This window comes from Exophiala dermatitidis (genome assembly GCF_000230625.1).
Source record: "Exophiala dermatitidis NIH/UT8656 unplaced genomic scaffold supercont1.1, whole genome shotgun sequence".
NCBI lineage: Eukaryota > Fungi > Ascomycota > Eurotiomycetes > Chaetothyriales > Herpotrichiellaceae > Exophiala > Exophiala dermatitidis.
This window is the reverse complement of record NW_008751646.1, coordinates 2,620,203-2,643,692: the sequence shown is the minus strand read 5'-3', so window position 1 is coordinate 2,643,692 and position 23,490 is coordinate 2,620,203. Positions and strand designations below refer to the sequence as shown.

At 51.2% G+C, this 23,490-nt stretch overlaps 7 protein-coding genes across 7 annotated transcripts; 3 read left to right on the top strand and 4 right to left on the bottom strand.

The window, feature by feature from the left end:
* Positions 1-400: 400 nt before the first annotated feature.
* On the top strand, positions 401-2,628 carry HMPREF1120_00951 (kinesin family member 1/13/14). The gene is made up of 2 exons (XM_009154955.1): positions 401-729; positions 782-2,628. The coding sequence occupies exons 1-2, from the start codon at positions 468-470 to the stop codon at positions 2,392-2,394; spliced, it is 1,875 nt and encodes a 624-aa protein (XP_009153203.1). The 5' UTR covers positions 401-467; the 3' UTR covers positions 2,395-2,628.
* Positions 2,629-2,795: 167 nt separating this feature from the next.
* On the top strand, positions 2,796-5,483 carry HMPREF1120_00950 (translation initiation factor eIF-2B delta subunit). The gene has a single exon (XM_009154954.1). It carries the CDS (start codon positions 2,846-2,848, stop codon positions 4,757-4,759), a length of 1,914 nt encoding a protein of 637 aa, XP_009153202.1. The 5' UTR covers positions 2,796-2,845; the 3' UTR covers positions 4,760-5,483.
* A 1,624-nt stretch (positions 5,484-7,107) lies between these two features.
* On the bottom strand, positions 7,108-9,777 carry HMPREF1120_00949 (ferric-chelate reductase; the record flags this gene model as incomplete). The annotated part of the gene is made up of 7 exons (XM_009154953.1): positions 7,108-8,227; positions 8,285-8,406; positions 8,461-8,513; positions 8,570-8,796; positions 8,855-9,193; positions 9,261-9,301; positions 9,355-9,777. 7 exons carry the CDS (start codon positions 9,775-9,777, stop codon positions 7,108-7,110), a joined length of 2,325 nt encoding a protein of 774 aa, XP_009153201.1.
* A 2,853-nt stretch (positions 9,778-12,630) lies between these two features.
* HMPREF1120_00948 (aldo-keto reductase) lies at positions 12,631-13,755 on the bottom strand (the record flags this gene model as incomplete). Its single annotated transcript, XM_009154952.1, has 1 exon — positions 12,631-13,755. One exon carries the CDS (start codon positions 13,753-13,755, stop codon positions 12,631-12,633), a length of 1,125 nt encoding a protein of 374 aa, XP_009153200.1.
* Positions 13,756-15,058: 1,303 nt separating this feature from the next.
* HMPREF1120_00947 (DNA-directed RNA polymerase) lies at positions 15,059-19,336 on the bottom strand (the record flags this gene model as incomplete). Its single annotated transcript, XM_009154951.1, has 1 exon — positions 15,059-19,336. One exon carries the CDS (start codon positions 19,334-19,336, stop codon positions 15,059-15,061), a length of 4,278 nt encoding a protein of 1,425 aa, XP_009153199.1.
* Positions 19,337-19,733: 397 nt separating this feature from the next.
* On the top strand, positions 19,734-21,890 carry HMPREF1120_00946 (NAD binding Rossmann fold oxidoreductase). Its single transcript, XM_009154950.1, has 3 exons — positions 19,734-20,513; positions 20,584-20,863; positions 20,918-21,890. Exons 1-3 carry the CDS (start codon positions 20,042-20,044, stop codon positions 21,276-21,278), a joined length of 1,113 nt encoding a protein of 370 aa, XP_009153198.1. The 5' UTR covers positions 19,734-20,041; the 3' UTR covers positions 21,279-21,890.
* On the bottom strand, positions 21,580-22,857 carry HMPREF1120_00945 (uncharacterized protein; the record flags this gene model as incomplete). Its single annotated transcript, XM_009154949.1, has 1 exon — positions 21,580-22,857. One exon carries the CDS (start codon positions 22,855-22,857, stop codon positions 21,580-21,582), a length of 1,278 nt encoding a protein of 425 aa, XP_009153197.1.
* Between the last annotated feature and the right edge of the window lie 633 nt (positions 22,858-23,490).

Below are 23,490 nucleotides of genomic sequence, written 5' to 3'. Positions count from 1 at the left end.
TTCGTATCGCCACAGAAGACCAGGTAGCTCGAGGGGCGGGCCAGACTGTGCACATCTATTACGATGAGCAGACGGGTGCATATTCGGCATGCAGGCTCTCCCCTGAGCGATTAAACAAGCCAGGTGATTTCCCGCAGGCTTGAACGCGGCTTTGATGGGCAGTTCGTTGAAGTTGTCCTTGTATGACTTAGACTTTGGCTAATAATTATCCCTTTCTTGACAACTTGAATATGAATGTTGTTGTAACTCATACGGACTGGGAGCGAGAGGCAGAATGATTGGTTCATGTGCATCCCCACCCTTTAGACGTCATTGTTTGGATCTAACCCGATTCAGATTTCCGACCCCGAGTCGCGATTTTCTTGCCCGCGCAACAATCAGTAGGTTAAGACTGGACCCATCTTGGGTTATCGTGCACAGCCCCTGATGACTAGTTACTAGTATGACACTTGGTTGCACCGTATTTCATGTACGTCTCGCTGCGCGATAGGTATTGTGCTGTTCTCGACGAGTGTATACAGCTTCTGGACTACACGACAGACATGGTGCCGCCCGCCAGGACAATAACCACACCGAGTCGGACCAAAACCCCGACGACCTCGACCGCTTCCAGTCCATCGCTGCGGTCAAAAACACCAGTTACCGTTCCCATGGCCCCCTTAAATGGCAACGGAAACCCAGGAGGAAACGTCAAGGTCGTGGTTAGAGTCAGAGGATTTCTCCCACGAGGTAATTCAGCAGGGTATCCGCAGGCCAAACATTGACTAACTCCGTAGTGCAGAAATCGAAAGAGGAGCACAATGTCTGATAGAAATGAATCCGGAGACGCAATCGACGAAACTGCTTCCGCCGCCATCGACCGACCCTGCGAATGCCCGAGCCCAGACTAGAAAGGTGCTGGAGGAGAAGACCTTTACTTTCGACAGATCGTTCTGGTCACACAACACAGAGGACAGCCACTATGCCACACAAGAGGATGTTTACAATAGTCTAGGAGAAGAATTTCTGGATCATAACTTTGAAGGCTATCACACATGCATTTTCGCGTACGGCCAGACTGGTTCGGGCAAGAGCTACACCATGATGGGCACCCCAGAGCAGCCAGGCCTGATCCCAAGGACCTGCGAAGATCTTTTCGAGAGGATCGAATCGAATGAAAGCGCGAACATAAGCTACAGCGTCCGAGTCTCCTACTTTGAGGTGTACAACGAGCATGTTCGCGATTTGTTCCAGCCCCGGACTGATCCTCCCCAATATCTTAAAATCAGAGAGTCACCAACTGAAGGGCCATACGTCAAGGATCTGACGGAGATTCAGGTCAAGAATTACACTGAGATCCTCAAGTATATGCGCATGGGCGACAGTTCAAGGACCACAGCTTCGACCAAGATGAACGACACTTCGTCGCGGTCGCATGCCGTATTCACCATCATGCTCAAGCAGATCCACCACGACTACCGCACAGACGAAACCACCGAGAGACTGGCACGAATCCGCCTAGTCGACCTGGCTGGTTCTGAACGCGCAAAAGCCACCGAAGCCACTGGTCAAAGACTTCGCGAAGGCGGAAACATCAACAAATCGCTGACCACGCTTGGCAGAGTGATTGCGGCGTTGGCCGATCCGAAACATGCGCGGATGCACAACTCCAAGCGGACAAGTCGCGACATTGTCCCCTATCGTGACTCAATCCTCACCTGGCTGTTGAAGGACTCCTTGGGCGGAAACTCCAAGACGGCAATGATCGCATGCATTGCGCCCTCTGATTACGACGAGACTTTGTCCACTCTCCGCTATGCAGACCAGGCCAAGAATATCCGCACCAAGGCGATCGTCAACCAGGACCATGTTTCGTCTGCAGAGAAGGACGCTCAAATCGCCGAGATGCAAGAGACGATCCGTACTTTGCGCTGGACTTTGAGCCAACAGCAGCAGAACGGTAGTGCCTCAGTCATAAAAGTTGTCCAAGAAAATGCGGACGCTCAGTCCGAGAAGATACGCGAATTCACATCGAAATACGAGAACATGTTGCAAATTATGGAAGAGAAACTCGCCATTTCTGAGTCTAAAGTTCGGCAGCTCGAGGAAGAAAAGGAGGCCTTGAGTATTCATTTGAAGTTGGTTCTCGAAGAACTCAAGAATCCCATTGTCATCGACAGTAGGGAAGAGAGCGTTTCAGCTTCTCCACAGGAGCGATCCAGATCGGCTACGCCCGAAATGATCTATGAGGATGATACGGCTTCCGGCGACGACGAAGTTGACACGGAATCCGATTGTGATGATGATGCAGAGGAAATGCAGGCCGAAATGGAGTCGTTGATTTCGGACTTGGCCATGTTCAAGAAAAAGCTCGCGGCCGACCAGGAGACATTCGGAATCAGTGTTGCGGCATAATTGGGCCGAATGAATAGACATGACCCTACCGTCACTGGCCAGCAGTTGAAGTACAGGGATCTGTCGTAAGAGAAACTTGATGACTGTGTAATGATGAAGTCCATAGGAAGCGAGCGAGGCGTTCGGTTTTGAGTACGTACTATTCTGAGAGGATGCCACACTGGATGGCGGGTAAAGCGTGATTCAACCTTCAATACCAGATTGGATTATTTCATCCTCGCCATGTCTTTTCCCACATTTCCTGTCTTTACATAGCTAGTTCGCGTCATCATCTCGCAAATGCTGCTCTGGGTACCGCCGCGGGAGGTATGCCAGCCTTGCGACTCATGATTGGTTCATGAAAATCTGCTTGGCGCTGCGTCAAATGACGAGAAATTCCCAAAAAATGTTGCATGATTTTTGGTTGGTTTGCGACGGGGCTGGAGAAGTGCGGTCTTGGACGAGGATTCGGATGACTCAGTCGCGTTCCGCAATTAATCCAGTCAACTTGAACCACAGCAAGTACCGGGTCGTCTTGTCTCACGACAATCTACATTTTTCCCACCTGCTGCTAAACCGTCTTTGTCCTGGCATATTGCCAGTCATGGATGACTCAAGTCCCTCAGACCCTTCGGGCAAGGGTAATGCGTCCCTCAACCCAACCGCCGCATCTTTCACGATGCCATCTGCCAGCGAAGGCACCACTGTGCCTGGTCCTACTCAAGACTCTCAGAACTCTCAAGCAACAAGCACAAACGGAGATGCTCAACAACAAGACCAAACCAAGAAACCAAACAAGTCAAAGCCACGCCCTGACTCATCAGCTCGGTCAACAACAGAACAAAGCGTCGCAGAAGCCGGCGTGGGGGTCAAGTTGACAGGCGCACAATTGAAAAAGCAAAAGGCGGCGGAAAAAGCAGCCCGGAGAGCAGAGAAGGTTGCAGAGAAGGGAGCGCAAGCACAGGCTCAGGTTCAGGGGCCAGCATTAGGATCCGGGTCAGGAGCATCAACATCCTCAGCGAGACGGCCGTCAACAACGAAAAGAGACAGCGACAACACACCCCATCTGAAAAGGACACTTTCTTCCGGCGGTGGTAAACCCATACCTATCCGCGGCAATTCTTCTCAGCAGCAACAACAGCAGCAAAGCGGCCAGATACCTTCCACCTCTGAAAAAGAGAAGCACCCCGAACCCAAGCGCGTGGGGATGTTCTCCCACCTTTATCCCAAAGAGAAGAGGGCGACTTTGGCAGGAGCTGGGCGAGAAATCCACCCTGCTGTTCTGGCTTTGGGACTACAGCTACGAGACTACGTGATATGCGGTGGGAATGCACGGTGTGTAGCCACACTACTCGTGTTCAAAAAGGTGATACAGACATACACGACGCCAGCAGGAGTCGCTCTGTCTCGACACTTGCTTACACACCTCAACCACCAAATCGCATATTTACGGAACTCCCGACCTCTAAGCATGAGCCAGGGCAACAGTATCCGATGGCTCAAGAACCTGATTTCCACGCAGCCCGTGGAAGCCAGCGATAGTGAAGCCAAACAGAGCCTTTGCGACGCTATCGACGTGTACATCCGTGAACGGATCACACTGGCCGACGAGGTGATTGCCCGCGAGGCCACTGACCGGATTGAAGACGGCGATGTGATTTTGACTTATGCTAAGAGCAGCATTGTGGAGAAGACGCTCATCAATGCGCACCGGCAAGGGAAAATGTTTCGTGTTATTGTCGTCGACTCCCGGCCCATGTTTGAGGGCAAGAACCATGCTAGAAGTCTCATCCGCGCGGGGCTAAAAGTGCAATATACTCTGCTTACGGCAATCGCCGACATTGTGGACCAAGAACCGGTGACAAAGTGCTTCCTGGGTGCCTCGGCCATGCTGGGCAATGGGAAGCTTCTGTCGCGTGCTGGCTCGGCCATGGTCGCCATGATGGCTAAGGAGTGTTCGAAAAACAAAACCCGCAATGTCCCTGTCATTGTCCTCTGTGAGACGGTCAAGTTCAGTGCAAAGGCGGCCCTGGACAGTATTATCTTGAATGAAGTCGGTGATGCAGATGCTTTGGTCGAATCGTCACAACCTGATGTGTTTTCTTCGACCGGTGTTTCTTCTGCTGCTGCAGGAGCAACCGCGAAGGGCGGCAAAAAATCCGGGAACAAGGATAAGGATGAGGACGATGGAGACGACAAAGGAAATGGTGCGGCGAAAGGTCTCGACGGCTGGAAAGACCAGCATGGTTTGTTCCTGCTGAATCTCATGTATGATGTTACTCCGTCCGAGTTCTTGGACCTCGTTATCTGCGAGTTGGGGAGTCTACCGCCCGAGGCGGTTCCTGTGGTTAATGGCGTGCATGGAGATGACCAGGCTTTGGCATAGAGGGGTGATTACCTGGTAGGCATGATAGGAAACCGGAACAGGGCCGTTGGCATGGGCACTCGAGAAATGAGAACGAATCCAGTCGTTACTTCTAGCTGTTGGAGGATTGCATTTGTTCCCATGTGCTGATAGGGAGGCTTGCTCATCACAGTTTACACGGATCGTAACTCACATCACAGGATCGTGCACGCTTCACGTTGGTTTGATGACATGGGAAATATGACTGTTTGGCAGTAGGAGACTTGCTTTTTGCAAAAGCCTTTAGGTTTGGAAGATTGTTCTTTTTGATTGCGAACCCCAGAGCCCGGATCACTGTTCCAGGTCTTATCGTCTAGCAGAGACTCGCTTTTTCAAACTCCGGAAAGCAATGTCGGTGGTCTTGTCATATTTGTTCTTGCAGGCCGCTGTTACATTCCCAGCGCCGTTCCCCCCGGTACCAGTACTTCCAGTCCATGCGGTGCAACCTGGCAACAAAGTGCAAATGATGCACGCACCCACCGACTTCGTTTCAGTCCTTGATGCACCCCATCAACCCCTCATCCACAGCCACTTCAGTCGATGCTTGCATTTCGCAATCATAAATTGGAAAAACTGCCTCCCCTAGTAGCCCATCTTGAATCCGGTTTCGGTGGCGCTCGGTTGCATTTCAGAGAAGAACATTTATCGGTGCTAATACACGGACCGTCATGTTAGCCATGTTCGCATAACCAGTTCAACTTTCATGTCCCCATGCGCGTATGGAATTCCAGAATATGCTGGGAGCTGGCACTGGCGGGGTATCTCATACCTTGATGAAACCAATGTCCTGGCTCTTTTCCCGGAAGCACTGACGGCAGATGTCCAGGCCGTATTTGCGGATCAGACCGGCTTTGTGTGTGCAGACGCGGCTGTTGGAGAGAAGAATTAAACGTCAGCGGAGCTCATTCCTTAGTATCTTTGCAACGTGTTTCGTGATGGTAGCCATGTCCCAGCTTTCTCTTCTATTTTCCTCTTCTTTCCCGTCGAACGCATTCCCATAACAGATTGATATCAATCCAGAACCCAAGGCAACTTTGATATCCATCTCTTCTCATAATTCGATGATCATATCAGGGAAATCGATCAGGGTAGTCTACACATACCAGCTGCGGGAGCCTTTGCCGTAGGTGCGCGGGCGCGAGTACCAGACGCTCTCGTGAGACATGATTGCGGTGTTGAGTTGTTGGTCGTGGGCGAGGATCAACGATTTCTCAAACTGCGGGAAAGAGGTCAATGTTAGTGTTTTTGCTCGGTGATCGTTCGTGGTTTTTTGCTCGAACTTTTTCGTACGTCTCGTGGGACTAGCTAGACGCTGTATGCTCGAGGACGGTGTGAAGGCTTAACTTACTTCAGAGGGGCGCAAAGGTCGGCTGGTCGAGGAGTGGTCGAAGTCGTTCGATTCTGCGCTTCGCAAGTTCAAAAGTCGCGGTGGTTCGAGAATGTGGGCTTGGAGTGCCAAGAGCTACGTGCACGTGATTTGGTGCGCACCTGCAGCGCTCGAAGCCTCGTCACGTGCATTGACTTATGTGGGGGCGCAACCAAGACTCCGATATCTGGGAACACACCCGCCTTCTAAAGCAGCGGCAATGCGCGAACATCAAAAACGTTTATCGCCCTGGTGCCAGTGCGGCACTGAAGTGTTTCTTTCCTGCCACGTTTGTATGTGGAATGACTTGATTCTTGTGTCTTCCACGAAACACGATTTTTGGCTGCACTGTATGCCATCTGCCCGGCTTTCTAACACCATGACTAACATTGAGCGGCGAGGGAGCGATCAATTCATTTCGGCTCCTCCGGTCTCGCCTACAAGATCTTATCTGATCTTCTTATCTGATCAGTACTCAACGAGAACTATCCGTACTAACCTACAATGTTGTAGCTTCCGTGTTGGATTCGAAGTCCTACATAGGTACGCATGGTGTCAGACATTTGGTACGAGTGGTTGTCTCTCACTGATCTGAACTATGTATCTATCAACTGCCGCTGCTGGAGGATTGGGATACAAACTTGAATAATGAATGAATATATTTTGCATAAGTGAAGGCTGCTGCGCACAGTATATATATCATGTATGTTCTTCAGTCGTCAAAATAAGGTTTTAATCGACATCAATCCTTTATGCAACACACTGCTGTATGTGCTCCTACATCTCTTCTATACTGTTCAAGTTCCTGAGGGAGAATATCTGGATGGCACAACGCTGTGTGCGGCAGACTGACCCCAGCAGAAATCAATGTCGTGAGACTCGCCGCTGAGTAGCTAACGCTAATCACCATCTGAAGAACATTGGTTAGCTAAAAACAGATCCTCACGAGGAACAGGTACCACACTCACCCAAAGGTCTCTTCGAAGTATTCGACGCCACGCTTTCCGTCTTTCAAGGCACGATGCACTGCAACTCGGGCAGCGTCGGCCATAGCCGCGGGGCCACAAGTCAAGATGGCGATCTTGCCGCCTACCGCGCCAGCGGCGTTGACCTCGTCAATAACGGTTCGCACGTGCTCTTTGATGTTTGGCCGGCCAGGTGTGATGGTCACTTCTGTGCTGGCGTCGGACGAGCTCGAGCTCTTGAGCTCAACCGCTTTCGTGCTGGCAGACGCTTTCTTGGAGGTCAAGTAGAACTTGAAATGGATGTCCTCTCGACCAAGAAGGGGTTGCAGCTCGGAAGACGCTATCTCGCGGATCATCTCTGGTTGCTTGCATGCCCAGATGCAGGTGATGTCCCGCGTGCGTGTTTTTGATGGATTTGAAGCGGTTCTCTGAAGATGTTCCTGCATATACGGCAGGGCTCCTGAGATACCGGTACCGCCTAGGATAAAGATGACGTTCTCAAACGTGTGAAGAGGACTCTTTTCGCCGTAGGGACCTTCGATCAAAGCCTGGGTCTTGTGCATCCCTGTCTTGGACTTGATGCATTCATCTCGCAGACGTCTTGTCCAACTGCTGAACGGCCGCACGAAAAAGGTCAGCTTGTATCGACCGGTAACCTGCTTGGTGGGAACTCCACCATTCTTCTCCACGACAACTGATGACGAAGAGGCTTGAGATGAAGGAGCTTTGGCAGTGACTTTAACCTCTTTTCTCAAGTCCGACGACGAGTCCGAATCGGGGTCAAGGGTGGCGACCTGTTCCCCATTGTCTAGCTCGGTCCAATGCGCCAGTGTGAAAGGGTGGTTTTCCCAACCCTTCCACCTGTTTGGCTGGTAGATGAAGTAGTGTTGGCCAGGACCAGGCCTCAGCAATCCCGATGCCGGAATGACATCCAGTCTGATCAGATCGGATGTTTTGTCATAGCTGGCTATTGTTGTTGACATCGTCAACCCTTTGGAGAACCTCACGTGAAGGTTGCAGTATGCTAGGCGGACGAGACGGGCAAAGCGATCGAAGCACCAGATTGCGACTAGCGGCCACAGGTACCCGTCGTACTCCCCATCGAAGATTGCAGTATGGCTATTCATGGTGGTCAGTAAGCATGATTGTGAGGTGTGACAACGACTCTCCACTTACAAGAACAAGCCAACGATGGTAAGAACGGAGAAGACAATGTGCAGCAGCAGGAAGAACTCGTAGCTGTGCTTACGGAACCAAACGGACGAGAAAAAGACTATCAATCCCATGGCGATGGTTGCCTACCCAGTGCGTCAGTCAATCCGTCCTTGGTAACAGAGGGTAGTAATACTCACCATGCCACCCATGTACCAGTACTTCTCTTTCCATGATTCGGCAAGCTGGTGAACTGCAACGCAATCAGCATTTTTCCAATATCCTCTGAGAAGCGTCATTGCGTCTTACAGTTGGCCTCCATCGCAGTGTATGCAATTGAATGCACGATTGCCTGAAGAGTGGCGATGCGGGCAACGTGTCTGTGGAAGATGTTGAAAGTCGAAAAGCTCCAGCCCGTCAACCACAGAAAGATGTTGTTTCGTCCCGAGAACATCCACAAGATTGGCAAGTTCGCATAGCTCATGATGCCCGTCCGGTCAGCGACATAACGCCATAGTTGCATGGCTTTTGTGTAACTGTGGGACATCGATTAGTCCGGCGCTGATTAGTCTTGAAAAGTAAAATCAGACGTACTATAAATTGGGCCAAAAGGCTTCGTAGGAAACACAGCAGAGTACTATGTTTATGATCCAGAAGGAGGCGACAATAAGCGTCTCCATGCGGGTAGGCACAGTACAGTACCAGAGCAGACGGTTGTGATGGGATCCAAATGCCGCCGGGATGATCAGGTTGGCCCGGACCCAGTGGTAAGCAGTACTGAAAATGGAAGTCGGGTTTTTCGAGCGAGATTTGGCTCCATGATCCTCGACATCTCCTTGACTTTTCATCCGCCGGTCATTGGATATGTGGCTGTAAAACCGGTGGAGCATTCCAATCAATAGAATCGTTCCCCAGAATCCATACACGGCCCATCTGGAAGAGGTCAGTCTTGGTACGGTACAATGTACAAACGGTTTCTCAAGGCCAGACTCAAACATACCCGTATCTTTTGTGGGTATTATATTCCTTCGTAAAGGTGTACTGAGCGTTTGTTAGTCTTGCAATGCTGCCATTGGCTGGGAACTTGAGCTTACCGTTGTTTCGTATCCAGCCTTATAGAAGTCTTTGGAGAGAAGAACAGGATGATCCCATATCTTCGTAGCGTTGATGTCATTGTAATCCACGACTTCAAGCGACGCGATGAAGTCGTCGGTCAACATAGGCTCGATTTCGGAGTACGGGATCAGCTCCATCATGCCGTATTCCATGCAATAGTCGGCCAAGTATTTTGAGCCTGCCTTCATCTGTTTTTCATTGCAGTATACCTTTGCGGCAGCCCATTCAGACTGAACGGCGAGTTTGTTCTGGCATAAATTTCCCCAGTAGCTGACCGGCGAATCCCCTGTGAATGTAAACTTGGCAATAGCGGTGCGGATGCCATTGATGCATTCTATGTTTTTATCATAGCCTAGGGCTAGGCCCAGGAGGCATGCCAGAGCGACGAAGACAGCCCTCATCTTCAATCTAAGCTGGAGAAATCGATCGAGCGCCTGGGATGAAGATACCAGACGGCCACCTTACCAAAGGGGAGGTCCTGATATACATAGGCCGAAGTAGTTGCAGCTTGAGAGAGAATTTTCCAGACATACCTATCCAAAGCAGGAAGCAGGTTGGCGAGGTACCTCTGGCCCACTTCTGAACATCGAGAAATGCATCTCAACAATGGGGGTCCGTGTTCGGACCATTGTCTTTGTTTGCATTTCACATTCCTGAACCCAATCACTTACAACGCATTCAGGGCCCATGACAAAGAGGATCTTGTCACAGCTAGGGTACCCCGTGGATTGCAAGAGTAAAGCGTGAACTGAGTTCACCACGTCTTTGCAGACGAGGGTCGGATCCCGGATACTGACTGGCTCGTGCAGGGGTCCGGCTGCTGCCATGCTGGACCGTGGCGGTCAGGCTCAGTCCGAGAAATACAGCTACACTATTTCCTAGCGTAGCCACAAAAGGATTCCAGACCCTGGACTTGCAGAAGGACTTAGCGAGAATGGGGAAGAAGCTTTCTTGGGATACGCCAAGCTCGTTGCCAGTGCTGCAAGCTCACCAAGCACCGGCCGCCGTTAGCAGCCAAAGCTTCATCGAATCGGGAGGGCAACTGGTCTCCGATTCGTGGGAGAATCAAAGCCAAGCCACCGATGTCCAAGAGTTTGTCTCGTCCGACATGACGACAATGCTCGATGCGTTGAGCGGTGGTCTGAACAAGAAGGCCATCAAAATGAGGCTGTGCTGGAATTCGGCCAGTAAAAAATCAGCAAAAGTTTAGATTTAGCCCAACAGGGAGCAGAGGCACGCATGGTTCAACCCACGCCGGGCAAACTATGCGAGAGCAGCGGCACGAGAGCAACTTCCGAAAAGTAATCGAATCAAGTTAGTGGTTGAAAGCGAACAAGGGGGGTTCTGTAGGGGGTCTGTGGACTGACAAGGCTGTGGGGCGGAGGAGGTCGGGGGAATATCATCAGATAATCAGTCCTATCTTATCTGATAAAATTTCAATCAGACAACGTCAAACTGCTTGGCCCGCCCCGTCCACCCCATCCACGACTTTCTCACTTTTGTTGATTCGACCTCCCCTTTGTCCTCGGATTTCAGGTTTCCACCCTGATCCTTTGACACGGCGGTGGACCATGCTTGGGTTGACAAAATTCCCGCAGTTGAGTGGTACATCGCCCGCGAGTTCCCCTAGCTCCTGGAAGCCTTACTATTCAGCGAGTTTTACTAAATTTTAAGCGGTAGTGACTGATCCCGGACCAGTCATGTCGATTGAGAACTGGAAGTTCGCCAAAATCCCAGCATTTGACCGATATCGGATCCGCCTTTCCCTCCGCACCTAAGAAGGCTGGCAAGCAAATTTGCCAGCCGTCAGGAAAGTCCCTGCGAGTTGCTTTTGCAAGGGCTACCAGTAGTGAGTGGTCGCTTTAAACCCTTCTGCCCCTCCGAGTCTCCCTTTCCTAGGGTGCTCCCTTTGATCCGCGGCCCACCATTGGTGAAAATCCAAGGGCCGCTTCGATGTTTCCAATAAGCGTTTCATCGAAGCGAAAGCATGGCTCGAGATGCAGCTAGCAACATGAGGATTGACCAGAGGAGTTCTCATTACGCTGATGCTTTCCAACATGCCACTGTTCTCGGTTCGAGACGAAGTTCATCCACCATTGTGACTTCGGAAGCAGTGCCGGCACCGGAACTTCCTCGTGTTAGCCTTTGAGGACGACAGATTCAGCCCAACCAAACTGCTCCACCGTCCCTGAGGGCTCTCCTTCCTTTGAATCCATCAGTTGTTATGGGTGACCATCCAGCCGAATGCAGACCGGGGTTCTCGTTGTCGATTGTTCAAAGGACCATCCATCACGGCCAATCAATTTTTGGTCTAGACAAGGCTGCCATGGAGCACTGGATGGCCGAACATCGTTCAAATCAACCTCCCTCGAGGTAAGCGGGCTAAAAGTATGGACTATGCCTTGTGTCTGAGTGCTTGTGGCCAGGCTCAGGGTGCTAGAGGCTTTCAGTCAAGTCAAAAATCCTCTAGACGGAGAGCATGCTAACTCGAGATGACCATGGGATGCTCACGTGCTCACGGTGAATGGTGGTCCATAAGGGCGAATGGACGATGCACGGGGCCGGGTAAAGACGGGATGAAGGAGAATGTTCGACTGACTGGCTTGAAGAGAGCTTTTCATCAGACCTGGCCCTTTTTGGGGTGTCTTTGCATCATCTTCTGTGTCGGTGCCCGTAGCGACAGCCAGCGCATTCTGATGGCTTCAACGGAGCCATCTTCGTTGATGATGTGATGATTTTCTCCGTCACGATCTTCACCCCTGTCCCCAAAAGGCTGGTTCCAGATTCTACCAAAGCGCTGGCGCCTTCCATGGTGAGGCCGATGAAGGGCGCTATACCTCAAAAGTACCTGGGCGTTCCGATTTCCAGCTGGACTGACGCCTTCGGTTGAGCCAAGCAGATCGTCATGTAACAGCGACAACGGCGCCTCGCCTCGCCATACGATGCTGAACGTTGCAACGATCATGATTCAATGTCATCACGCCATCAGCGGTCCCTAGAGATGAAAGGTAATGATGAGCCTACAGCAGATCGATGACCACACGTAATTGTTGACAGGGGATGGACACCCATAGACGTCTTGACTCACAAAAGACCCGACCACACACTTGCCCAGCAGGAACCGGTATTCTCGGTGCCATCCAGCGCCTCTGATGAGAAAGAAATTCTCAAAGAGAAAATGCCAAGGTGATGGTGTAATTGAAACTATCCAAGTTACTCGGTAGGTCATGCTTCAGTTACAGTTACGTCTGCAATCATCCTTGCTGCCACAACTTCGTTGTGTTCCCCTTGAATCCGTGTTTGTCGAGCTCGGCAGTCTCTTCCCTCGTTAACCTCCAGCCTAGAGCCTGCATATCCTCAACGGCTTGACTTTCCTTTCTCATTCCCACGACAGGGATCGCTCCCTTACAGATATTCCAGTTCAGCGCGATGGCGGCCACAGTGACGTTATATTTCTTAGCGAGGCGACGCTGGACCTCGAGGACAGGTTCGACATGTTCCATGTCGTAACTGCTGAAGCGATACTCCTTTGGTGGCGGATTCTCCTTTGAATATTTTCCAGACAACCGGCCTTGAGCAATGGAGGAGTACGACTGGAACACTATGTCATGTTGCTTGCAAGCCTGGAGCATACCCTCGAGCTCCGGCAACCGGCGCAAGATCGAGTACTCGCACTGGTTTGTTGCGAGAGGGATACCATACTCGGCCAAGGCATCTTTCATCTTCAACATGTCCTCGACCGAGTAGTTGGCGACGCCCACAGTCTTGGTCAGTCCCTCCTCAACACACTGCGCCAGCCCCTTTGCAGCCTGCTTGCTTGAGCTGACATGAATAGGTCCATGCACGAGGTAGCAGTCAATGTAGTCCAAGTTCATGCGCTCCAGAGTATTGCGCAACTCCCTGACTGGCGCTTCGACCGGGTGAATGATGTTGGTTGCCCCATCAGTGATGTTGGGCAGCCATTTGGTCTGGACGACGATGCGCGACCGGTCGAAGCCGGCGCTGTGGTTGTTGATCAGATCCCCTAGGATCTTTTCGCTCTTTCCACTCCCATACACTTGCGCTGTGTCGACAAAGGTAAGCCCGTTTTCCAAACATTTCTTCCATGCCGCCTGCAGAGCTGGAAGTTCGTCGTCAGACCAGTGGAAAGTACTGGTGTCGCCCCAGGACCATGCTCCCCAACAGACCACGGGCACCTGGACGTCTCGTCCGTCTTTGCCGCGCAGCGTGTATCGGGTATTCAACTGTGGTACAAAGCTGTCGGGAAGCACATGCTGAAGGCCATCATAATCTTCCGGAAGCGGTTCTGGTTTCGAGGAATGGTACCCCGAGACGGCTGACATGCCTGATGAGAGGCCGGCTTGGAGGATCTTCTGCATGGTTGCTGGTCTGATGCTGGTGCTGATGCTGATGCTGCTCTCCTGGTGCGGTAACAGTCTACAATTCTACTTGTGTTGCTCAATTTTCAACTCAAGAAACGGTGTCGCCGACGAACGTCGTCAATATAAACAGCCCGGGGCATCATTAACATATCAGGAGGCAAATACATATACATCGGCCGTTGCGATGTTGACGTCAGGATGATGGATTACGTTGTACACACCACACCCGCGCAGATACAAAATGAATGTACGAGCGCGTCCAGCTGACAGGCCCAGGGCCCAGGGCCACGTCGGGTCCTCAAAACCACGAATGGAGTGATTGGCTGGGCTGTCCGTACACGACCGCTTTGGGACATATCTCCTTGCTCGAGCAGGGGACGAATCTCGGATGACACTGTTTTGTACGTTGGATAGCGATCGTGAACCCACACTGGCAGAGGCAACGGTCGGGCAGGTGGGTGGGAGGTTCCATGGATATGGTAATACGTCATTGGTATCTACAACGTATTAGTGATATTTTGGCAACCGCTTCCGCCTAAAGGGAATGGAGAAAATGGACAAGGTTGAGGACACAGGTGGAGGATAATAAAAAGAAAACAGGCTCTTTCATTGGCTTAATGTCTCAACGCTGGCCAATGGAAGAGCATCCATTTTTCCTTCGTCAAGGCCGTTTTCTCGGTTTGCAAAGTATCCTTATTAGCAGAGACAGTTACAATGTATATTGTCCGGCTAAATGATCCTACCGCCACGTAAAGTACGTGGCCTCAGCGCAAGCAAGCAGTCGCATTTTGTCTCGAAGAATTTTGTACATCTTTGTACGAGTCGTCGGTATATTTATATTTATAGTATATACAGTAAGGTAGCGAGCTGGGTGAGCTGATCCCCCACACCACACAGACACCAGACACATGGTGGTCGACTATCCAAGCATGCATCATACAACACCTGCCACATTCGTTTCGTGTGGCGCCGGCACCATATACGCCACCATATTGCATAGGCCAGAACACCCATTCAAGTTCCTGTCAGAAAATGTACATCAACTTTTTGTGCAAAACGCCTCTTTAGCCTCGGCCCGATCCCCATTGGGGCTCATCAAAAACATGATCGCTTGTGTATGTATGGTGATACATTCAAAACCAATATTGCACTGCCACCCCGACGCTATGCAAGCAAGGTCATCTCATCAATGAGATGACAAAGGTATAATAAATGTAGTAGTTGTTGTTGGCTGGCGGGCTAGCCTGTAAAAATCTTAAGCAAGCAAACTGTGACACCGATGCTGCTGTGTGCTGCTAGATCATGAAAAGAAGTACGTGCTGTCCTTCAACCGTCGAACGTCAAAGTCGCCCTTCTTCGGAACGGGTCGGAACTTGAGCGGCAGCCAGAGCCAGACTTGATTGTTGAGACTCTTTTTCGCGGGCTTCTTCTTGCCCACCTTTTGTCCAAAGGCATTGACTTCGACTTCCTCTTCACCAACAGCAGCAACCGCGTCAATTTCACTTGCGATTGTTGACGATGATGATGAGGTGACCACCAAATCTTCATCCTCGTTGGCAACGGATTCGCGCAGGGGGTCAAGCGTGCTGATCAAATCAACATCATCGGACACCCCAGCTGCGTTGATGGCTTCAACCACAGTCTCCTCCTTGGCCTGCTCGGGCACGGCCCCAATTGCCGTTTCGCCCAGAGAGTCGCGATGGAACAAGTATTTCTCTCCATCGTATTGTTCGAACAGAGACGCAGCCGTCTCCATCTTCTCGCCTTCCTCCCTCTCTTTGGGGTCTTGGCTTGCCATCAATTTCTTCTTCCGAATCTCTCGCAAGAGCTCGGCATGTCTTCGTTGTTGAATGCCTTTGGTTCCTTTGCCTGCTTGGAAGACGCCCTCTTCCACCATCCTCTTGCGATACGCAAGGATGGCCTTCCCTAGAGGGTTGGACTTGTTGACCTGGGCAAGATAGAAATGGCCTTCGTACCGCATCTTAAATTCGGCCGCAAGTCGTCCAATGATGTCTTCGCTGTGCATCCGGATGAAAGCATCCCGTAACAGACCGCTGAGGGTACTGACGTCAGCAGCGTGAGTCCAAAAACTGTCGTGGACCGCGGAAAAGGTGAGACCGAGCTCGTTGGCCTTGAGGGCGGACAAAATCATATGCGTCGCGTCGAGAGAGTGGATGAAATTAGGAGGGAATGCTTGTAACTGCTTCCGTTTGTTGACTGAATCGGCTACACTGGGTTGGGCCAGAGTGATGTTTTGGAGGTTGGTTTGGATCTTCATCCCCTTGTTGACGCGGTAAGGTTGAACGACCGGAAGTTTCAGAGGAGTCGTCCAGACGACAGTCGATAGAAATCTGCCCGACTCGAGGATCTCCTTACTCTTGGCCTTCTTCCGTCGGGATTGAGGTCGCTCTTTGGGCTCCGTTTGAACACCGTACTCTTTCTGGTACATCCGGTCCTGTTGAGCCGGAGAGATTGATGAACTGATGCGGTTGGCACAATCTCCAAGCCAGTACTGGATTTCATGTGCCCCAGTAAACAAAGCGCCAAGTCCCTTGAAGATCTTTCGCGCAATGTAGGATGACGCTTTCCCGGAAAGCCGAGCCTCAACTACCTCAGGAATCAAGGCGTCAACCTGTTTACGGACCTGTCGCACAGCACCTAGAAAAGTGACACCGTAAACATTGGTCATAACTGTCTGTTTGACCACTTTTCTGGTGATTCTGCCGTCCAGCATTTTGGCCAGAGCGTCGCCCTTGGCCGCATCTTCCTTGATGTCAGCCTTGACCAACTCACAGACACCAGTGTACACATCTGCCGGTTTGTCACCGGGTTCCAAGTTAACTTGCCGTGCTCCTGCAATGTCACCTCCAAGAGCAGCGTAGTGTTGTAATCCGTTGCAAGAACCATCTTGATGGATCGGAAGCCGGGACACATATTTTGTCGGATCAGGCGAATCAAGAGCGTTGGCGAGCTCATAACAAGTCGCAAGACATTGCCAAGGGTCTTCGGCAGTCAACCACCATCGCCTGCCCTTCAGGGGATTTTGTACTGAGTCATAGACATCATCAATGTGATCCATGGGGAACTGAGCACGGTCAGACAAACTGGCCTTGTCATAACCGTACACATTGGCCAGGTGGATTTTCAGCCAGCGCAAACCGTCGGCGCCGAGTTCGCGGCCTCTGTCAAATAACAAAAGACCCCGGGCGTTGTCGGCACCCATCTGGTTAAGATATGGAGGGATCGGATACGCTCGACCACGGAAGTCGACGTTGTGAGGGAGATAAAACGTCTCGTCCAGATAGGCCTTTGCAATCTCCATCTGAAAGTTCTGGAAACAGCGGTTGGAATGGATGCCACTCCTTTCGTTGTCAATCATGCGCATTTTGAGAAACCAGTTCCAGCGCTCCTTGGGAGGCGCATTCTCAGCAGGCCTTTCGACCTCAGGGTACTGTTTGTTCAAGGGTGGCAGATTGGCGATTTCTTCTCCACTATTCCACGCTTCGAGCATCACTGAGAAGACCTGTTTATTGATCCGCCAACCAGTCTTGCCAAGAATATCGACTCCAGCAAAGAGCTGGTCAAGGTCGCCTCTTTCAGCTGCGGCCACGCCATAGTCCTTTTGAGACGTTTCATTATACTTGACTCGCAAGAAAGGTTGAGAGGACTCTAGGAATCCGCCATCGTAGAAACCCTTCCACGGCCTTGGAGGGCATACCATGGGTAACTGTTTTGCAATAAGGTGCTCAGCTGGTTCGGAAACAAGGATTTTGACGAAATCTTCATGTAACGACACCGTGCCAACTCTTCGGCCATTTTGGTAACTGGTAGAATGGATAAAGACTGGCTGAGCGATGGAGACCTTTTTGCCAGTAGTCTTGTCCTCGCGTGTAATCATAATCTTGGCTGTGTCGAACATAAGTTCACAAAGCACAGAACCCAACTTTGCATGGATGGTTTTTGACCAGTTCTTCTTGTACGCATAAGGTGTGGCGGCGTGGTGCGAGGACCGTCGGTGCAAAGTATTGTCCAGCGTCTCATCCCACTTCAAAGGCGCTCCGGGAGCGGTCTCGGCCAACTTCTCTTTGGCTTTCAGCATTGCATTTCGTTTCTGTGCCACTTGGGTTGCGTCGTATTCGGTTTCGATGGCCTGACCAAGTTCGGTGACCAGTCTAACCAACTTTGCTTGCTTTGAAGCCCCAACCTTGCTCATGATCTGCATCAGGGCAACCGAAGTAACAGCGGCCAGTCTTTCCGCGGGCAGAAGCTCTAAGAAAGGTGAACATTCCGCCCGCAACTTCTGTTGTGCTGTTTTCTTGCCCGGCGTCGCATCCTCCTCCCTAGCCAGCTTGATCTCGTTGGTGATTTTTTCCGCGAGAATTTCATGCCATTGCCAAAGCAGCGCACCGATTTTCCCGTGTGCCAGATCACCCGTAATCCCGGACCTGGCCCTCTTCTGGTATTCTGTCTTCCACCGCTGCAATGCAGATTGTATAGCATCTCTTTCCAATTTGCGCTGTCTCGCCGTCGCCGGGTCCTCATGTAGATCCATATCGACCTGCGTGTCCATCTGGTCGGAAAAAATCGATAGCGATTGTCGGAGCGATGTCAATCCTAGACCTTTCTGCTCCGTTTCCCGGACATGAAACTGCTCCTTTGTGACAGAGGGCGAGGAGGGGTTTGTCGATGAACTGCGGGAGGGGTCTTCAGCTTCAAAAGTCTTCACTTCCAGAGGACATATTTGAGAGAGTCTTCCCAAATCGCGATCATCGAGTATCTCCCTTAAGCCGAGCACCCTGCTCTCAAGTCCGTATCGTTGAGTCATTTCCCAGTAGCGCCGTACGGTTCGATCACGTTTGGAGCCAACCAGCGAATCCAATGCCACTTTTATTTTCAGTGCAAAAGTGTGCGCATCCGGCTCCACTCCTGCTTTTCGCATGTGCACTTCGATCCAATTATTGATGTGGGCTTCATGCTCGTAGTTCCGGTTTCGAAGGAGATCGTCGACCATCGCTGCGAGCACCCGGTTGAAGGAGGTCACCAGTCGGTTGGGATTATTTTGGCAGCAGAGAGATAATTGTGATAACAGCGTGAATGCTCGATCCCAGCGATGCACTTGGAGACAGGCGTCCAGCGTAGCCTCAATTTCATCTGCGTTTTTTCTTGAGCTACTGTATGTGGCATGACTAGAGTCGTCGTAGTCGGGCGGGAGGTCGGTGGCGCCTTCGAGCATAAGGATTTGGGATAGATCGAACGGCGACAAATCTCCGGCGGCATGTCGTGTGGATGGGTCAGAGGTAGGGTATTCTGCATGGCCATAAACGAAGGGGATGTAATCATCGCTGCGATCGAAGGTCTCCGGACCGGCCGCTGGAGAGGCGAGATGTCGGGCCTGAGTTATGCGTGCAGGTAATGTTTTCGAACGAGATATCGACGGCCGAGATACTATCGACCGTTGTTGATGAGGAGTATAATGCTGCTGTGCGAGAGCAGGGCACAACCATGGTAATTGAAGTCTTTCTGCGGCTTGTTGGAAATAGGCGAGCGCATGCCTTCGCCGGGCAGCTCGCGTGAGCATTGCGCCCGCAAGAACTCAATTGTGGTAAACGGTGAAACAGAAAAAAGCCTGCAATAATAGACGCCAGTGACGGTCTGCCCAAGCAATATCTTTACAAGAGAAGAAGCAAAAATAAAACGAAGAGGCGGAGGAAGTAGTGATACACAAGTGTGAGGTGGTCAGTCGATGTATGTATGGGCTGGAAAGATTTCGAGAAGGCAAAATCGGCGGATTTTCAGGAGCCTCGTGAACTTGAAGGTTGGAGCTCCGCCGGGAGGTTTGTCCAATGGGGATTAGCATTGTCACGTGAGAGCGTAGCATAAATGTACTAGTGCGGCTGCTAGCTGTACTAGTACCAGCCTAACCAGACCGGTATACAACGGAACACCTGCATTCTAGACCTGCGGGTTCAGTCTCCGGATACAAAACAAGTCCTAATGTCTCATATCATCTCAACCGCGTGGGCTGCGGCGATACTTGTCCCGTTGAATGCAGTTTGTTGATTTCATCTCTGAACAGATAGCCTTCGGCGATTTATACAGAAATTGAGGGTGGCTGCAGTGTCATTGCTACCTAGGTACACATTGGCATCCTGGTCTCGCATTCCCAATTCAGCCTATAGAGCATAAACTGGCTCGACGAACACTGCAGAGCATTTGTTTTGTGATCTCCTTAAGGCAACCTGCTCCAAGGTGTTTAGGCTGTCATACCTAAATATTTCTCAGAATGGTGGGCAGTCGGGTCGTCAAGGTTGGCATCATAGGCTGTGGCGAGATCACGCAGGTCGCTCATATACCGACTCTTGGTTTTCTTTCTGACCTGTTTACCATCACCTATCTCTGCGACGTATCACCTGCCAACCTGGCGCACAACGCGCAAAAGGTCATCAACCATATCCCGCAGAAGACTTTGGACTATACCGAGTTATGCGCTTCGCCGGACGTTGATCTGGTGTTCATCGCCAGCTCCGACGAGTATCATGCCATCCATGCCATCGAAGCCTTGAGACAGGGGAAACATGTCTTCATTGAGAAACCTATGGCGTTGTGCGAAAGAGATGCTGATGCAATCATCGCTGCAGAGGCAGATTCAATGGGCAGAGTCATGGTTGGTTATATGCGGCGCTATGCAGCTGCGTACTTGGATGTGTTGAATGAGATAGGCGGTTGGGATAAGATTCATTATGCTCGAGTACGAGGTAAGCCTGCCTTAGCACAATGCTTGTCCCTACCTCGGGAGAACAAAGTAGTTGAACCTCCTCTTCACAGACATAATCGGTCCAAATAGTCACTTTGTTTCTCAGTCGGGCACGTTTCCCAGATCCTTTTCGGATCTTAGCGCAGAAGTCGTCGAAGACAAAAGAGCCAAAGCCGAAGACATCATACAACAAGCTCTAGTGGTTGAGTGCGGCCTGCCAGTCACGGAAGAATCGGCCGCGATGTGGCGTTTGTTGGGTGGACTTGGCTCCCATGACTTGTCGGCCATGCGTGAAGCGCTGGGAACGCCACAGGCTGTGGTCGGTGCTTCCATTAACCTGCCTTTCTGGAGGTAATCCCACCCCAGCATTCAATCCACGTATCCTTGGTTGACTGACCTTTTCAGTGCAATTATTAAATATCCCTCCTTCTCGGTAACCTATGAATCCGGCATTGACAAAATCCCACGCTTCGATGCTCATATTGAGGTCTACAGCCCGTCAAAATCCGTACGGGTTGTGTATGACACTCCTTACGTGAAAGGCCTCCCTGTCACGATGGTCGTTCGCGAAGGCGTCGATGGAGTGTACAAGGAGACTTCAGTCCGGAGGACCTATGAAGACCCCTACACTCTGGAGTTGAAAATGTTGTACCGGATGGTTGTTGAAGACTCTGAAGTCAAAACGACTGCCAAGGATGCAAAGGAGGATTTGAAGATTTTCCAAATGATTATGAAGGCTGGGTTCAGACCGGAAGTGGGATCGTAGATCAGCTAACTTCAACGGCCGGTTGTGTGGTAGCCCTTAGTTCAAGAATTCTAGACCACGCCGCCGAGCGGTAGCACAGCCGCTTCTCGCTCAGAGAAGCTAGGCAAGAAAGCAATCGTCCGGCGCCGCAACCGCGAATTTAGCTGCTCGCAGCTGCAGCCTCGAAGTGCACGAATACCTTGCAACCACACGGAGCTCCTGGCTTGTTCGGTCTTTTCGGCCGATGCGAGGCTCGTCCTGAGGGTCGTTTATGCTTCAGCTTTGAAGTCAGATGCATGGTTACATCACGAAGTTTAACCATTCATTCATCAGGTGCAGAGTCCTGGTTCTTCCTCGGCCGTCCTCTCCGTTTTGGTGCAGCATTGGTCGTACCGGCTGGTCCTGAAGCACCAGCAGTGCCCACCGAGGAATGAGCGGAAGGTTCTTCCTTGATCTTAAGCTGCTCGGTATGTTCCGTCCCAGTCATTGTGACATCCTCGTCAACCTCGCTTTCCGACGCATCTGGAGTGCTTAGATCACTGTCAGAACTCATATCGAGCGGTGGGCCATGCGTGGTGGCGGCGCCACCTGCGGCCTCTCTTTGACGTTGACGCTTTTCTTCCTCGGCCTTCTTTCTTCTCGCCCGTTCTCGTTCTCGACCGCGTAGTTTGGCCAGGAGGCCCTTTTTGCCATCCTCCCGAGGTGCACTCATCTTGTCAAGCCAGTCGCCATTATTGATGAGACTGCGTAACTTGGCTTTCGTAAGGGCTGCGTCGCCGGGAAGCTGAAGATGTGTTGTGAACGCTTCTTGCGACCCAGGTTCGTCCTCATCGACCCATCCATGGTGTTGCCACTCCTCCGTCTGAATATCGCGCAACAACCGCGCATTTTCATTGAGGCCCCGATCTTTAGCGTCATCTTTGTTGTCTTTGATCTTGATTTCAATGGCTTTGGATTCAATCTTTGGTGGGGCAGCCTCCAAGCCTGGCTTTTGTTTTCCTGCTGCTCCCGCGCTTGCTCCTTGTGCCCGTTTCTGATTCAATTCGTCCTCCGCGTCAATGTGGTGGAACTGTGGGCGCATCTGAACGACTGCGTCGACATGGGACAGATGGATCTGATTCTGCTTGAAACAACCCACAAGATAAATAGGATCACGTGTGTCCGGAGCGACTATCTTCCCGCCCAGAGTCTGAGTCGTTAGATAAGTTACCTCGGGGTTATGTTGATCATGCATGGGAACGTCCTTAATCCTCGTCTGTGTTGAGCCAGCATTGAATCCTCCGGCCAGACCGTACGACCCACCACTCTGTAGAGTCCTGCTCTCAGCAATGGCTTTGCCAAACTTTTCGCCAGTATACTCGTTGTAGTACTCTTGAGTCAGTATGGGCACGTCAACTTCAACGAAGCCGGTGTTTGGCTTGAGACGCAGAGCGGTGGGGGTTTGCGATCTTGTGGCATTGTATGGCTTGGTGTATGGCCGGTGGGAAGGGTATTGAAGCACATATAATTTTCGAGGAGACGACTCCTTAGCATTAGAGGATATCGGTTCCGTTAGGAACACATCGTAGGAAGCAATGACAGGATCTTCTTCGTCGGCCATGGTTGACCTGGCGGGCGTTCGATGTCAGCAAAATAATTTTGTGAAGGAATATGGCCGCAGGGCCCGTTTCCGCCTGTCCTCTGCTTAAACTTACCAGTCTTCTGACAAAAGTGATATCTGACTGCTCGCACTATAGTGAGAGTCCGAAGTCACAGATATGCTTGGTCCACTGATAAACAAATGAGAAGCCTTTTGTCTGTGCCCGCCTCAAGAATACTTGAGGAAATGTAGAGTGGGCACCGCAGATTCGGAGGCGCGTCTCGAGATGTGCTCCGCACACGGGCAACTTTAGCACCAAATTTTTAGTGTCAACGCTACAGTACTAGTATGTGATTTTAGTAGAAATTAAACCACTAGGGCCAAAGAACTGCCTAAACTCCAAGTTGAGCTCAGGAACACTCTCTGTCACACAGCATTGAGTACCTAACTAATGATCGCGTAACCGTTCAGATTATGACCGGCTCAGGTTTACTCTCGGCTTGAAGCAGCTTGCGCGACTGGATGATACAAAGTAAGTGACGGCGCAAGTCGGCTTCGTTGTGGGGATACTCGGATCACTGGAGGCGTTCTCCTATTCAACTTTGCCTTGCAAGCTGTTCCTTCAATGCCAGACCACAAGTTATCTTTGTGTTG

Bases quoted from the DNA above. Each gene is read 5' to 3' on its own strand.
- HMPREF1120_00951 (XM_009154955.1), top strand. From the start codon at position 468: ATGTACGTCTCGCTGCGCGATAGGTATTGTGCTGTTCTCGACGAGTGT. The intron at 730-781 runs GTAATTCAGCAG...TCCGTAGTGCAG, and splicing joins CAGAGGATTTCTCCCACGAG to AAATCGAAAGAGGAGCACAA.
- HMPREF1120_00950 (XM_009154954.1), top strand. From the start codon at position 2,846: ATGACTCAGTCGCGTTCCGCAATTAATCCAGTCAACTTGAACCACAGC.
- HMPREF1120_00946 (XM_009154950.1), top strand. From the start codon at position 20,042: ATGGTGGGCAGTCGGGTCGTCAAGGTTGGCATCATAGGCTGTGGCGAG. The intron at 20,514-20,583 runs GTAAGCCTGCCT...TCCTCTTCACAG, and splicing joins TCATTATGCTCGAGTACGAG to ACATAATCGGTCCAAATAGT. The intron at 20,864-20,917 runs GTAATCCCACCC...TGACCTTTTCAG, and splicing joins ATTAACCTGCCTTTCTGGAG to TGCAATTATTAAATATCCCT.